This window comes from Suncus etruscus, chromosome 9 (genome assembly GCF_024139225.1).
Source record: "Suncus etruscus isolate mSunEtr1 chromosome 9, mSunEtr1.pri.cur, whole genome shotgun sequence".
Lineage (NCBI taxonomy): Eukaryota > Metazoa > Chordata > Mammalia > Eulipotyphla > Soricidae > Suncus > Suncus etruscus.
Genome location: NC_064856.1, coordinates 27,402,884 through 27,417,541, shown reverse-complemented (window position 1 = coordinate 27,417,541; position 14,658 = coordinate 27,402,884). Strand labels below are relative to the sequence as shown.

The 14,658-nt window shown below is 51.8% G+C and overlaps 1 protein-coding gene across 2 annotated transcripts in view; it reads left to right on the top strand.

Annotated features, from left to right (window-relative positions):
* CDH22 (cadherin 22) overlaps positions 1–14,658 on the top strand; it is a 74,594-nt gene that overhangs the window by 35,855 nt on the left and 24,081 nt on the right. Inside the window, exons 4-6 of one of the 2 annotated variants that reach the window (XM_049780511.1) lie at positions 1,135–1,302; positions 5,278–5,486; positions 8,308–8,561. In XM_049780511.1, the coding sequence (XP_049636468.1) occupies positions 1,135–1,302; positions 5,278–5,486; positions 8,308–8,561 (631 nt within the window). The remainder of the gene's footprint in view (positions 1–1,134; positions 1,303–5,277; positions 5,487–8,307; positions 8,562–14,658) is intronic. The other variant, XM_049780512.1, reaches the window with a different exon arrangement.

Genomic DNA, 14,658 nt, shown 5'->3' with positions numbered 1-14,658 from the left:
AAGAAAGAAAGAAAGAAAGAAAGAAAGAAAGAAAGAAAGAAAGAAAGAAAGAAAGAAAGAAAGAAAGAAAGAAAGAAAGAAAGAAAGAAAGAAAGAAAGAAAGAAAGAAAGTGGGGTGTATAAGCATGGATCTATCCACATGTGAGAGAATGTACTGAAAGGAGTACAGGGGTGCCCAAGCAGTGTTTAGGGGTCCTGGAGCCACTCCTGGCGATATTTGGCCAACTTATTTGGGAGGCTTACCCTAGGGTTCAAGGTACTGGTTGAACCCCTGGGGTACTGGTGCTATCAGGGTCACACCTGGTTATGCTTGGAGGGCCATGTGGAGTCAGGGCTCAAAGTCCTGCCCATACAAAGCATGCACCTAACCCCAGCATTTAAAAATGTGTTTAACATGACAGTGATGTGTGTGAGTGTACGTGTATGATTGTCTACATGAGGAGGTTTCTCATACCAAATCGCCACATGCATACTTATACAACAGATGCTGATATTGGGGGTCCCCCAAGCACTCTAGGAACTTTCAGAATTAATCCCAGCAGTGCTAGGGAGGCCCTGCAATTTTGAGGATCAAACCCAGAAATGTCCTGTGAGCTATCCCCAAACCCCTGTGTATGTGATGAGTTATATGTGTAAGTGTACATGAGTATTATGTGTGAATATGACCAACTTTTGCACAGACAGGAATGTATGTGAGCACTTACAAGAATGTAAGTGAAGCGCTAAGTAGATAGATGTGTGAATATATGTGCGCAAACTCATGTGTGCATATGTGTATATAGTACTGAGTGGTTGTGTGTATGTATATATTTGCATAAGCATGCATATGCATGTAGTACTAAGTGGGTATGAGTGAGCATATTTGCATGCTGAAGGATATCTGCTTGTGTGTGGAGTACTGAGTACAATCTGCATGATGTGTGTGGAGTACTGAGTGGGGATGAGTGACACATTTTTGCATAAGCACATTGTGCATGTGTGTGATTGAGCTTATTTGTAAAAACACACATGGCCCTGCCAGTACTTTCTGCTCTGCTGGTCACTCCCCTCCCGACTGCTCCACTCTGCCTGGGGATAGTTAGCAGCTGGCAGCTTGCTGGTAGAACCCCTGACTTGACCTGCCCTCACCCACAGGTGTGATCCGGACAGCTGTACCCGACCTTGACCGTGAGAGCCAGGAGCGCTATGAGGTGGTGATCCAGGCCACAGACATGGCCGGTCAGCTGGGTGGCCTCTCTGGCTCCACAACTGTCACCATCGTGGTCACCGATGTCAACGACAACCCACCCCGTTTCCCGCAGAGTGAGTGAGCCCTTTCAGTGGGGAGACCCTGTCTACATGCCCAATAGTGTGTTCACACCACCATCAGCTCCAATGTTCCTCTCATGGGCCATTCCATTATGCCAGAGGGGTGGGCCTCACCACCCATGCAAACCACCCATGGCCAAACTTCCTCCTTATTTATTTATTTATTTATTTATTTATTTATTTATTTATTTATTTAGTGTTTTGTTTCTGGTCACACACAGTGGTGCTCAGGGGTTATTCCTGGCTGTGCACTCAGAAATTGCTCCTGGCTCAGAGGACCATATGGGATGCAGGGGATTGAACAGGCGTCTGGGTCAGATTCGTGCAAGGCAAATGCCCTTCCGCTGTGCTACTACTCTAGCCCTTCCTCCTTCTTTTTAAAAAATAATTTGGTTAGGTGCTTATATTAGTGCTCAAATAATAGGTTATTGTACACAGTTATTGCACCCTATCACTGCCAAAGTGCCCACAACCCGTCAGTATGCTCATTCTTCCTCCTATTTGGTACGGTATCTTTTTACTTTTTTGCCAGACTCCCAATCACTCTGGTACCTCCCTACCCATATTTGCCTGTTGCAGACAGGGAGCCCTTAGCTATCAGCATTCTCGCCCCTCACTGGTTCTTGCACACACCGTGATATGACAGTGCTTGCCCAGGGGAGACAGGCAGAGAGCACGTGGGATCTAGACAGAGGCTATAGCCTTACCTGCCTTGTCTGAATCCCCAGAGCAGGAGTCTGCTCTTTCCTCACTCTGCCTCTCCTGTCTCAACCCCAGCAGAGGATGGGGGTCCTCCCACCCAGCCTCCACAGTCCTCCATTCCCTGCTCAGGCTCACCGAGGAAGCCAGCGAGGCTGGCAGAGACTAAATGCAGCTCGGAGCAGGGCCTGATTCCTATCAGGCGAGTCATTACTGAAGGTCTGTGGCTCCCACATTAGACCCCGCCACAGGGACTGACCCCTGAGAGATAAGGGAATCCAATCCCTGAGCTGCAAACGGCGCTTCGTTCTGGCCTCGTGCTCAGCCCAGCTGCAGCGACGGGTGGCCAGTGCCCCCAGCCCCACTCCAAGTCACCGTGGAGCCTGACACAAAAGCCTACCCCACTGTCTCACTCCACCCAGCCCTCCTCACACACAGGGAGGCCTTGAAGCCTACCGTAGAGGGGCGGACCCAGCCAGTTGTTCCCCCCCCCCCCCACATCCCAGTGATACCAGGCTCTGTGCCAGCTCAGGGCTGGAAGGGGTGGGGCAGAGCTGAGAAAAGGGCCCTGTGGATGGGCATCATGCTTATCCTTGCACGCTGCATCCCTTTGTGTGAATATTTGTTTATAGAAAAATATAGCGCATGCACATGCACGTGTGCTTGCACATGTGCACGTACGCATGCACACACACACACACACACACACACACACACACACGGGCATTGGCTGAAAACATCCAGCTCAACAAGTCATTATGACACCACATGCCTGCACCTAGCATGCTGGCCCTCCAGAAGCCCCTAGTGAGGCTTTCCCCTTTCCTGAGTGTACCCCATCTTCCAAAGACAAGCACTTCTGCACCTGGGACCCCTTGGCTTTCTACAGTTCACCTCTGTGTGCATTGCCCACTATTATTTGCTCTTTGCTTTTACACTTCTCATCTTGCAGAACCCTAAAACACGGCATCTTTCATTCTTCTCCTGCCTGGTGTACATCTCTGAAACCCTTGGTCCTTCTCAAGGCCTTTTCATAGCCATACGGTAGGCCAAGGTCTCTCTAGCCTGCTGCTGATGGAAAGGCATGATACACCTCCCCTAAGGCCAGTTATGTGCTATTTTGCACGAGCTTTCTCTGGGGAACCTATAGAGGAAGGAGACGAGCAGGGTCTTGGGCCAGACAGAAAGCCTCACTTCAGTCTATACATAGGTTTTTGGGTTCCACAAGCCCTTGAAGTGAAAGTGGGTAGGCTCTCAGGAGTGGTGATGTGAGTAAATAACGTCACCAAAGCCAGTCATCAAATAGCACCCGCTATTTGTCATGATGATGTAATGATGAATCCACAGTGTTACTTGAGGCCCTGCTGTATGCATCTTCAACCTCACTAAATGGAGTCAAATTGTGTCCCACACCCCACACCCCATGAAGAAACACACATGCTGGTGGTGCCACCCACTCACCAGCACTTGGTCAGATTCATTGTGTCCATGGCAGGTTTCCCATTCCTTAGCTCAGTCTTCACTCAGTTCATGAGAATTTGGGCTCTAAGAAACCATTTTGACCAGAGGCTGCTCTCTGCCTTTGGGAAGGGGGTACAGAAGGAGAAAATGACAGGCAGATGCAGTAATCCTTGTAAGTCGGGTTCACTATTGGGGAGGGGGCCCTGGCATATCGAAGCGGAGCCTAAAATCTGAGAAGTCTCCCTTTGGAAGGAAATGTTCAAGAGGAGCAAAGACAGCAGAAAAGAATGGAGAGGAAATAGGGAATGCCTGGATGGAGGCAGGACCCTCTGATTTTAGGGTGGGCAGGAAAGTGGGGCATGAGTCTGTGAGGCTGGAGGGGTCAGCTGCAAGGTCAAGGTTTGCAGGGCAGACCCAGAGGCAGCTGGAGCAAGAGAAGCACAGAGCTCAGCTTACAAATTCCAAACACCTGCAAGAGGAAAAAGCCCAGGTAGCCTTCCACACAGTAGACATGGGAATTATGGGGACCGCAAGAGATCTCCCCGTCCACTGCTCCTGCTTCCCCAACATTTAGCATATCACCTTTACCTTGACTTTGAATTTAGAAGTCCAGTTCCTTGCTTGTGTCCCATCTGTGCTCATTCTGTCTGCATTCCTCTCTGCAACCCCCTCTAGCCACAACGGCCATCTTGCCAGTCTTGAGACATGCCAGGTGCAGAGCCACCCCAGGGCCCTTGCACCTGCCGCTCCCTCTGTCTGTGGTGCTCTTCCCAGGTCTCTGCTTGGCTCACTCCTTCGCCTCCCCGCTGACATGCAAAGCTTCCCCTCTGCTCTGTGAGGCCTTTCTGATCTTCCTGATTAAAACTCTACACACACCTTCACCAACATTTTCCCCCCTTGCTTTTATCAGTTTAATTTTTTTCTGGAGTAGGCAACACCTTTGGACAAGCTGCACCTTTGACTTATGCAGTTGACCCAGAGGAAAGCACTGTATGAGCAGGAACCTGGGCATTTATCTGGTTACTCTCACCTTGGTGCTTACCACCATCTCCAGGACAGCACAGGTGCTTGGTCAAGATGAGCAGGCAAAGAAATGTCAACAACACAAGTGTCAACAGTGTCAGAAAGACTGCACAGTCTCAGTTTCACACAACTGTTTTGTTGCTCAATCTGATCCACTCTCCTCAGTCTTTTATTTTGTTTTGTTGCCACACTTGCTGGTGCGTGGGGGCCACTCCTAGCTTCATGTGCAGTGGTCACTCCTAGCCCTGCTCCATGAGGTGTGTGTGGGGGGGGGGGGAAATAAACCCAGGCTTCCTGCATGCAAACCCTGAACTCAGCTCTTTGCCATCAATGAGCTTCAGTGTGCCTGAGCTTTTTGCATGCATCCCCATTTGGATTCCCCATGACAATAGTGCTGTGCAGGAGCACCATGATTCCCATTTTGCAGATGAGAAGCGTTAGGGCAGAGCTCCATAGCCAGAACCCATGCAAGAGCCTCAGCCCTGAGAGCTGTGCTGCTCTGTCCCATGTGACTGGGCAGAGGGGGAAAGCGAGACTCCAGAATGTAGGCTTCTTCTCAAATCAGTGGATAAGCCCAGAGACTATTCTCTTAACTCTGCCTCATGAATTTCTGCAGAGGACACACCTGTCCATCCCAGCCAACCTGGTAGCCTGTCTCATCCCACCATCCCAAGACCTGAAGGGAACAAGGGAAGGAATTCTAGGGCAGGGGCTGGTCAAGCTGTATCTTTGTTCAGCAGTTCCCTTCCAGGTGACAGCAGAGCCCCCCCCCCAACCTGCTCACAGTCGTGTCCCCCACAGAGTTATACCAGTTCAGCATCCAGGAGTCTGCCCCCATTGGCACAGCAGTAGGACGTGTGAAGGCGGAGGATTCGGACGTGGGAGAGAACACGGACATGACTTACCATCTCAAGGAGGAGAGCGGCAGCGGAGGGCACATGTTCAAGGTCACCACAGACAGCAACACGCAAGAGGCCATCCTCATAGTACAGAAGGTGCGACTGCCTCTGAGGTAGGGGGTAGGGGGCAAGCCACAGGGATAGGGTGTTGTGGAGGGTAGGTTTAGGCCTTTCTGAAGACCCAGGTCCAAACTGGAGAAATAATGATGACTGATGAGTATGTTTTAATTTTGAAAATGAGGCGATAAGATACAAAGAGGTGCAGCCACTTCTCCAAGGCTGCAGAGTTGCCTTAACTGAGGCAGAGTTTCCTTATCTGAGGTAAAGTTATCCTATCTGAGGCAGAGTTGCCTTATTTGAAGAGGAGTTATCTTATCTGTTGCAGAGTTCCCTGTCCTTCACAATCATGTGCTACCCTCAGGTCCACATCAGGCCATTCCCTTTAGTCCTATTTTTGTCCTCTTTAGAGGACTAACATTATGGCCATTTTAGCTGTGAGAGAACAGAGGCAGGGAGAGATTCCCAGGCTCACTCCTGGCTCCCATCAGGCAGGGCTTGAGTTGGATTAGAACTCGGATCTGTTCTTTTCTCCTGAGTATTTTCCTTCCTTCATCTACCTGGAGCCAGAAACTCAGCTTCTGCTTCCAAGGAGGAAGGGGGTAGAGATAAAATTGAGAGGCAAAATTCGTCTTCCAGAATGGAATGACACCTTGACTTTTCTTTTCTTTTCTTTCTTTTTTTTTTTTTTGGTTTTTGGGCCACACCCAGCGGTGCTCAGGGGATACTCCTGGCTGTCTGCTCAGAAATAGCTCCTGGCAGGCACAGGGGACCATATGGGACACCGGGATTCGAACCAACCACCTTTGGTCCTGGATCGGCTGCTTGCAAGGCAAACGCCGCTGTGCTATCTCTCCGGGCCCAGACACCTTGACATTTTGAGATTCTATGGCCACTGCATCTTCCATGGGCAACTGAGTCCCCTATCCTGGCTGTAAAGTAGTACCCCAAGCCTTTTCCTGCCCTGAGAGGGGCAGCTCACTCCTCCCTTTCTCCTTCTTTTCAGTCAGCTCCTGTCTCTCTAAATCAGCTCGTATTTACCTGGCTCTGCCTCTATGGCTGGAGAACAACCTCCACCTGTGGGTCCTCTGTGCATCCTTTCAGTACCTAAGGACTCTCTCCTCCTGGCATTGGGGATTGGAGATTCTTCCCCCAGGAGAAGAATCCAACGACACATAGTGCCCTTCAGCTTTCTTATGTGTTAATTCATTTAACCCACCAAACCTGTAGGGGCCACAGCCCCCCTTTTTACCAATGAGAAACTCTCCAGCCATATCTAATCATCTGAACAGGGCTCTGGGCCCAGGCACCCTGGCTCCAGAATTGCTCCCTCTATCACAGGATATAGTTTCCCGTTTTCCCATCTCCATCTGTCCTCCTGCAAGTGGAGCCATTTCCTGGATGGGTCTTGGAGGCCCTACGGAGAATAGCTGCATTGAATTTTCCTCACTCTACCTTATCCTGGTCTCCTGTTCAGATGTCCACCACTGTCTATCTGTCCCACTAGGCCTTTCCTGCCTATTCACTGGTGACAATGAGCCTCTCTGGAGGCTCAGGTGGAGAGTTCCCTGCTCCCCATGCCTATGGCTCCAGAGTTCCACGTCAGACTTAACCTTTGATACTAAGAAAGAGGGGCTAAGGAAAGTGTCCTTATTGCTGCTCAAGACAGTTGCTGCTGGTGGTGGGTTCCTTCTGCACAGGTAGGTCTTATATCAGCAAGTTTCCCAGGCACAGAAGCCATTTCTCCTAGTTCTTGGCATGTGTTTATTGGGAGACTAGAGCCTGCAAATAGCCCTGGATCATCTGGTTAGCTTTGGTTTATGAGGTGGGTGTAACCACATCTCCCACCAGAGCTCCAAGGCCACCAGATTCCTCATGTCAGGAAACATGACTTGGAGCTTCCCAGATAAGCCCAGAGAGGCTCAGTGATGCCCACAGACACACAACTGGTCCAGCCAACCTCTCCTTTCCTAAGCTAGAGGCAAGGGTGTGAGTTTGGCGAGGTTCAGGGCTCTAAGAACCAACTGCTAAGAGACATCAGGGCATGTCTCCGAACCAGGGTGGGACTGGGGAATCAGTTTCCTAAAGCGGAAAAATTAGATGACCCCCTAGTCTAATAGATGTTCAAAGCCAGGCGAGAGCCAAAGACACAGGACAGGAGCAAAGCACTTACTTGTCTGACATCTGACAAATCAGGATTCATTCTCCAGCACTCCACAGGGTCCTCCAAGCCCTGACAGGAGTGATTCCTGAGCACAGAACCAGGAGTGATCCTTGAGTGTCAGTAGGTGTGAAACAACCCCCAAATACAAAATAAAATAAAATAAAATCAGACAAGATGAGACATTGGGAAGGCCTGGGACACATAAGGTGTTTGGCAACTTCCTAAGTGTGCATGTGCCTGTAGCAAGGCATCAGAAAAAAATAATTGCCTCCATGTGCGAGACCCTGGGTTCCTTCCTGCCACCAATTAAAAAAAAAAAAACTCACTGGGGACTGAAGAAAGGGGCCGTGAACATTTTCTGAACTAAGTAGAAAGGCCAGAGACCTTCTGCGAGCAGTGCACTTGTACTTCACATGGTAGACCCAGGTTTCAGTCCCCACACCTGGAGGCCCAGCCAGGAGTGATCGCCTGAGCACCGAGGGTGGCTCCAAAACCAAGAAATAAAATAAGTAGATTATTAAGTGAGGGTCAGATATGCCCACCCATGCTGGCATGGTCCCGGCCTGAGCTCCCCCCGACTCAGTTTACCCCTGAGAGGGGCTCTCCACCCCTGCCACGTGCCCCTGCTACATCAGTGTGATGACCTGGGGGTCCCGCATCTGTGTCCCAGCCCCTAACCCGCCCTCTCACCCGCAGCGCCTGGACTTCGAGTCCCAGCCCGTGCACACCGTGGTCCTCGAGGCACTCAACAAGTTCGTGGAGCCCCGCTTCGCCGACCTGGGCACCTTCCGCGACCAGGCGATCGTGCGCGTGGCCGTGACTGACGTGGATGAGCCCCCCGAGTTCCGGCCGCCCTCTGGCCTCCTGGAGGTGCAGGAGGACGCGCAGGTGGGCTCCCTGGTCGGCGTGGTGACGGCGCGGGACCCCGACGCCGCCAACCGGCCTGTCCGGTGAGACCCCCGCCAGGGGCCACGCCTGCTGCCCGCGCCCCGACACCCACCGCCCCTCCGCGTCCCTCCACGCACTCAGACTGGGCAGAGGGGGCAGGAGGGAGGGACGGCGAAGTGGGGAGGCTGGACTCTGAGCAGGGGAGAAAGATATGTGAAAGGCTATATAGGGAAAAGGGATAGGCTGGGGGGAATGTGGAGGGAGAGGACACAGCCCCCATCCATCTCAGCCCTCTACTGGGCAGCCAGCCCTGTGTCCGTGACTCAAAACTCCCATCTCACTGCACCCCACCCTGGCCAGATCCCTACTCCCTCTTGAGAAGCATTGAGGCCTCAGTTATTTCCTGGCAGTGACTCCTACTCTGGCTTCTATCTAAAACCTATAATCTATAGTCTATAATCAATCAATCATCAAATCACAACTCATCAGCCAGGGGTAAATCAGAGCATGACATCATGACTAGACCCTCTAGATGCTCTTACAGACACTCACAGAGCAGGTACAGGGAAGGTAGAGACAAAAGAGACAAAGAGACAGAGGCAGAGACTCAGAGACCAGACGTGAGAGGGGTGGATCAGAGAAAACAGATCAGAGGGACTCAAGGACAGAGACAGAGACGCCAGAGAGAGGACAGAGCATCACAAGCCGGCTGGGGTGGGGGGGGGGGGCTTGCTACCATTTTGGTGTCCCTGCAAGGGTTGGAGATGCAGGAATTGGAGGTGCTCCAGGATGGAAGGGTAGAGAAAAGAGGAAGGGGGAGAAGTCATAGTAGAAACAACCCAGTTGCTGTCCAGTGAGGTTAGGGGTGAGTGGGGTCAGAGGCAAGGAAAGTTGAGGTGAAGACACCAAGAAGTCAGTCCTGTAACTGTGCCCAAGACAGGGCAGCCTTTTGGGAGCTATAGGAGGAGCTACTGGACTGACCCTTTGGAGACAGCCTGGATGAAGATCTTAAGGAGAGCCAACCAGCTGAAATGGGCTGACAGGCCTGAGGAGGGACACCTGGAAACCTGGAAGGCCAGGCTACCCCTCCTTTTTCTGTCCACTGCCCATCCGCTCCCCAGTATCTCTGGATTCATCCTCGCCTCTGGCTGGGGCCCAGGCCTTGGCAAGAAACTGAGGCCCAGGGAACAGGCGGCTTCCAGGCTCCTGTGGAGAGAGAGAAGCAGGTGGACTGAGTTCTGCCCCCTCCTCTCCAGCACCCTTCTCTACCCGCACAGCCCCCCTCCTCCTTGGGCTCTTTCCATTCGCTTTCATCTGCACTGAAAGGGCCAACTTTGAAACCCGCTTCCCACCTCCTTTCATCTCTCTTTACTGGCCCCTTCCCTGGGGCTCCTCAGATGTGAGGAGCTGAGACGTCCAATTTAACACCACAAACATTTCCACCCTCCCACCCTCCTCTTGACTCGAAGAGCCAGGTCTGGACCAGCAATGCTGTTGTCAAGGACAGACTGGGGAGGGATTGAGCCTGGGTGGGCTCCCCCCACTGCCCAGAGCCTCACTTCATCCCAGGTCCTGAACTCAGCAGCTGTTTATCAGCTGTCACCTGTCACACCTGGAAGGTGGAGGTGTGCTGGGTGACAGTGGTGAGAAAACAGGGTCCTGTCCTCATGAAATTTGCCTACTGATACTAGTTGTCAATAGTGTTGATACCAGTCACAGAATGGTGATGGTGAGCATTGTTGAGCATTGATGAGGATGAACTTGTTTCAATTCCCAGCATCACAGAGGGTCCTCTGGCAGGACTAACCTCTGAGCACAGAGCTGGGAGTAAGTCCTGAGCACTGCCAGGTTAAAAAATAAGAACAACAATAACAACAACAAAAGAAAACATACAGAGGGCTTCTTTAGATGATGTGGCCCAGGAATTGACAAATAAGCAGAAACCAGAATGAGGAGAGAACAACCCATGGTGCCAAAATAGCATTCCAAGGAGAGGCAGCAACAAGTGCAAACATCCTGGGGCAGCAGTGGTCCCGAGAGGAAGTGGGGAGAGGATGTTTTCCCTGTGCCATGGAAAGACAGGGAGGCAGATGAAGCATAACTTTCCAAGCCCTTCCTTCCTTCCACGAGAGTAGAAAGGGACTTCATCTTGTTGGATTCATCCCTGAAGAGGTACTAAACTTGTTCTATAGAGGAAGAAGTCGAGGGTCAGAGATATAGAAGAAGGTAGGAAAGGGGCTTTAGGGGCTCTCAATATTGGGTGGTCAGCACTGTCCACAAAAGGATATAGTGAGCATCGGGGTTCTTGGACTGGGTTACAGGCTCAAGGATGCAGGAACACATGATAGAGCACCCAAAAGGGCCCTCATAGAGGGTGAAGGTCCCACTGAGGAGCAAGCACAGGCCATAGAGGTGGCAGGGCAAGAATGTCAGGGGGTCAGCAGATTTTGTTCCACAGCCCAGAGACTAGCATCGGGGCTGGGGTTGAGGACAGCACAGAGGGACCCTAGGAACAATCTGTGAGAACCTGGCCTGTCCACTGGTGGGGCAAGAATGATCCCCAGCTGCTGGGACTGTGGGAAGGAGAATTCAGAGAGACCCTCTGTAGTCAGGTCAAACTTCAGTTTTTCCAATTTAGAAAATGGCCATCAGGATAACACTTGCCTCTTCATTTGTCCAAAACTAGGTACTAAGGGGCAGCGGTGCAAAAGGTTCTATGCTCTGTGCTCCTAGGGTTCAGGAGCCAAGGATAGGTGCTGGTCCCAGAGCAGGAAATAGGTGCTGGCATTTTTCTCAGGGGCTCCAGCCCTATTTCTGCCTTTCTTCAATAGCTGCTGCTACCCACACCCCACACCCCTTTCCACTTTAGGCCTGAGCCTTAGCACTCGGGGAGTGGAAAAAATCAACAGGGCGGATGAACAGAGAGGGACCCCATGGTGGCAGCCTCTGAGGAGAGCTCCCCGTTAACTGTCATCCTTCAGCTGCTAGCGTATGTCCCTGAGTCGGCACCGAGGGATTCCACAGCCTGCTGGCTTTATCGTGCCCGCGTGAGCCGTAGAGGCACAGATTTATGGAAGAGAAGCCTCCTACTTCCTGCTCCTCCTCCCCAGCCTTGGCAAGAAGGGCATTTGGAGGGGTGTGTGAAGGTGCCAATAACCCAGCTACTCTTATAATCATGCTGAGACCCAGGGCTGTAGGCAGACATGATCTAAAGGCCACTCACAGGCCCTTTGACCAGGACCAGATGCCTGGTTTCTATGAGTCTCAGTTTCCTCATCTGCAAAATGGGGGTGAAGCCAGGTCTTGGGCTCTCCTGCATGTGAAGCCCTATCACTAGGCAGGTACCATCCTACCTGGCAGATAATCCAGAAGCCAAGAGGTAGGTCCCCATACTGTTCTGGGATTACTAATCAATCACCTCCCCAGTTGTACAAGCATCCTATGAGGTGGGACATAGTATTATGATTGTTGCTATTCTTGTTTTTCCCCTTTTTTTTTAAGATTTGGGGAACAGAGATTAAGTGACTTGCCTAAGGTCACATAGCAAGGTTTCAAACCTAGGTAGATGGGCACCTCTCTTACACACACACACACACACACACACACACACACACACACACACACACACACACACACAAAGTTAACACATCTCTATCTCCAAGTGCTGCAGTCCCAGTCAGTGAGAAACAATGTGAAATTGGAGCCAAACTTCAGCTCCAAGACTGCTTTTCATACCCCTGATAGGGCCCAGTCTGAGCCAGGGCTCCTGAGACCCCACCCCATCCCTGGGTTGGCAAATAGACTGTATCCTGGGTTGGGGGACTCCTGTGGACCCCTTGCCAGACATTTCTGAATAATAATGAGAATAGAAAGACTTCTTCCTCCTGGACTAATTTTCCTAGAATTCGGCTAAGCACCTTATCCCCCAGCTAGACATTTAATCCTCCCAACAGCTAGCAAGGTAGATTATGGTCTCCATTTTGCTGCAAATTAAAGCTCAAAGATGGAGCTACTTGCAGGTGGGGCGGGGGGCAGTGTAAATGGCAGGGACAGTGTGAATTTGGATCTGGACCCAAGATCTGGCCGTCACTCATACCTTTACTTTCTGTATGCAATGCATTCTCTCTGTCTCTGTCTCAGTCAGTCAGTCAGTCACACACACACACACACACACACACACACACACACACACACACACATACACACCATGCACATTTTCAAGTCTTAGACACACTTCCCACCCACCACACAGAACAAACACACAACTCAGGTTCTTACTGTGAGGTCTCCCCATCTCCCTGGGTCCGTGTTTGTCAGGCCACACTCCTGTCACAAGCTGTACCCCTCCCATCCCTCTATCCCACTCACTAACTGGAACAAAGCCACCTGGACCCAGTCAGCCACAGTGCCCTGCACCCCAGTCTTTAGCTGGCTAATGGCAGCCTCCCCCTTCCACGGCCTTGGGAACAGCTGCCTCCACTTAGATTCCAGCCCCCCCCACCTCCTGAAGGGAACAAAAGCAAAACTCCAGGAGGAGGGAGGAGAGGAGAGGAGGGAGGAGGGAGGGAGGGAGGTGGTTGGTTGGCATGCGCCCACCAGCCAGCCCAGCTTCATGCCCGCCTGAGCCCCTGTGAGGCTTCTATATCCTTTCCAGACTCTATCCTCCTACCTGTAAAAACAGGTTTGGAGCAATAATATAATTTTGAGGGCATTTGTCTTGCATGCAGCTGGCTGAAGTTCGATCCCCGGCATCCCATGTGGTTCTAAGAACACTGCCAGGACTAACCTCTGAGCATTGCTGGGTGTGGCCCCTTCCAAAAATGGCAGGATGCTCTTTCCACCTAAGTCAGCACTCCAAATCTGGTCCCCTCTCCTTTGCACCCAAATATCTGATGGTCCCACTGGAAGCAAAGGATCCTGGATCCCTGCCTTGCTATTCTGGTTATTCTGAATGCTCATGAGCTTGAAAGAGCTCCAGGCAGATCATCAGCACTAGTAACAAGACAGCTTTGGTCCAGAGAAGAAAAGATCTTTCTCTGAGAAGAGATTCCCAGTTTGGCAAACAGAGGGATGGGTGCCCTACCACCACCACCACCACCACCACCATCACCACCACCATCACATGATCCACTTTCATCCAGTTTGTGCAGGCTGCAAATTACAATCTTACTTGGTGGCCCATGCTCAGGGAGTTTCTGCTCTGAGCCTCAGGATCTTGTCCAACAAAGGTGGGTGGGGAGATTTTATCAGCCTGACAGACACCCAACAGGGACTTCCTCTGTGCTGCTTGTCTCATTGTTACCAGGGGGGGTGCCCAACCAAGGTGGAAGCACCAGGAGCACTTGGAGGGAAGGTGGGAGCAGGCAGTGGCCCCATGTGAGAGGCTGAGGACTACTCAACTTGGTTCAGAAGCTAACCAGGCACCTTTGCTCATACTAGGAGGACCCCAGTGGGATAGAGGTGGGGGTTTCGAGGAGGAGGTGTGGACTTAGCAGTTTAGGGACAGGAAAGGGCACTCAATGGGACTTCAGAAACAACAAGAATGCCCAACCATCAGCGCTGTCCTTCATAGGCTGGTACCAGCTGCCCTCAAGTCCCCTCAGTACATATGAAAAGAAAAACCCAGATTGCTGAGACTCCCCTCCAGCCCACACCGTGCAAAGGAGGAATGCATGTAGACAAGCCCGTGACCTGGCCTGGTCACACAGCGTGGCTCCATTCTATAGATGAGGAAGGACATTGAGGTTTGGGAAGACAGCCACACCCCTGCTCAAAGGGCACCCTGGGCTTTGCCCCTACAGAGGGACGTTCTTGGTGTCCCAAGCCTCAGTTTCCAACTCTGGGAGGTGGGGCACAGACGCCTCTTCTGCTCTGCCACGACCATTTCTTCCAGCTCCTTTGTCTCCAATGCACAATGCATGGCATTCGAGGCTCTGAGGGCTCCGCAGCCTGCAAGAACCCCCCACCCGCGTTATCAGCAGCAGCTAGACCTGGCGGGGCCTCTCTGGGCCGCAGCCGCCCGAGACATGTGTTGGACACGGGCCTTTCAGGGCTGAAGCGGCCGCACAAAGGCTTGGGAAGAAGGCGGAACAAAGGGCTTTTTCAGGAGGCAACTGAAAAACGGAAGATTAGCTCCTGCGTGCTGTGCAGGAGTGGAGA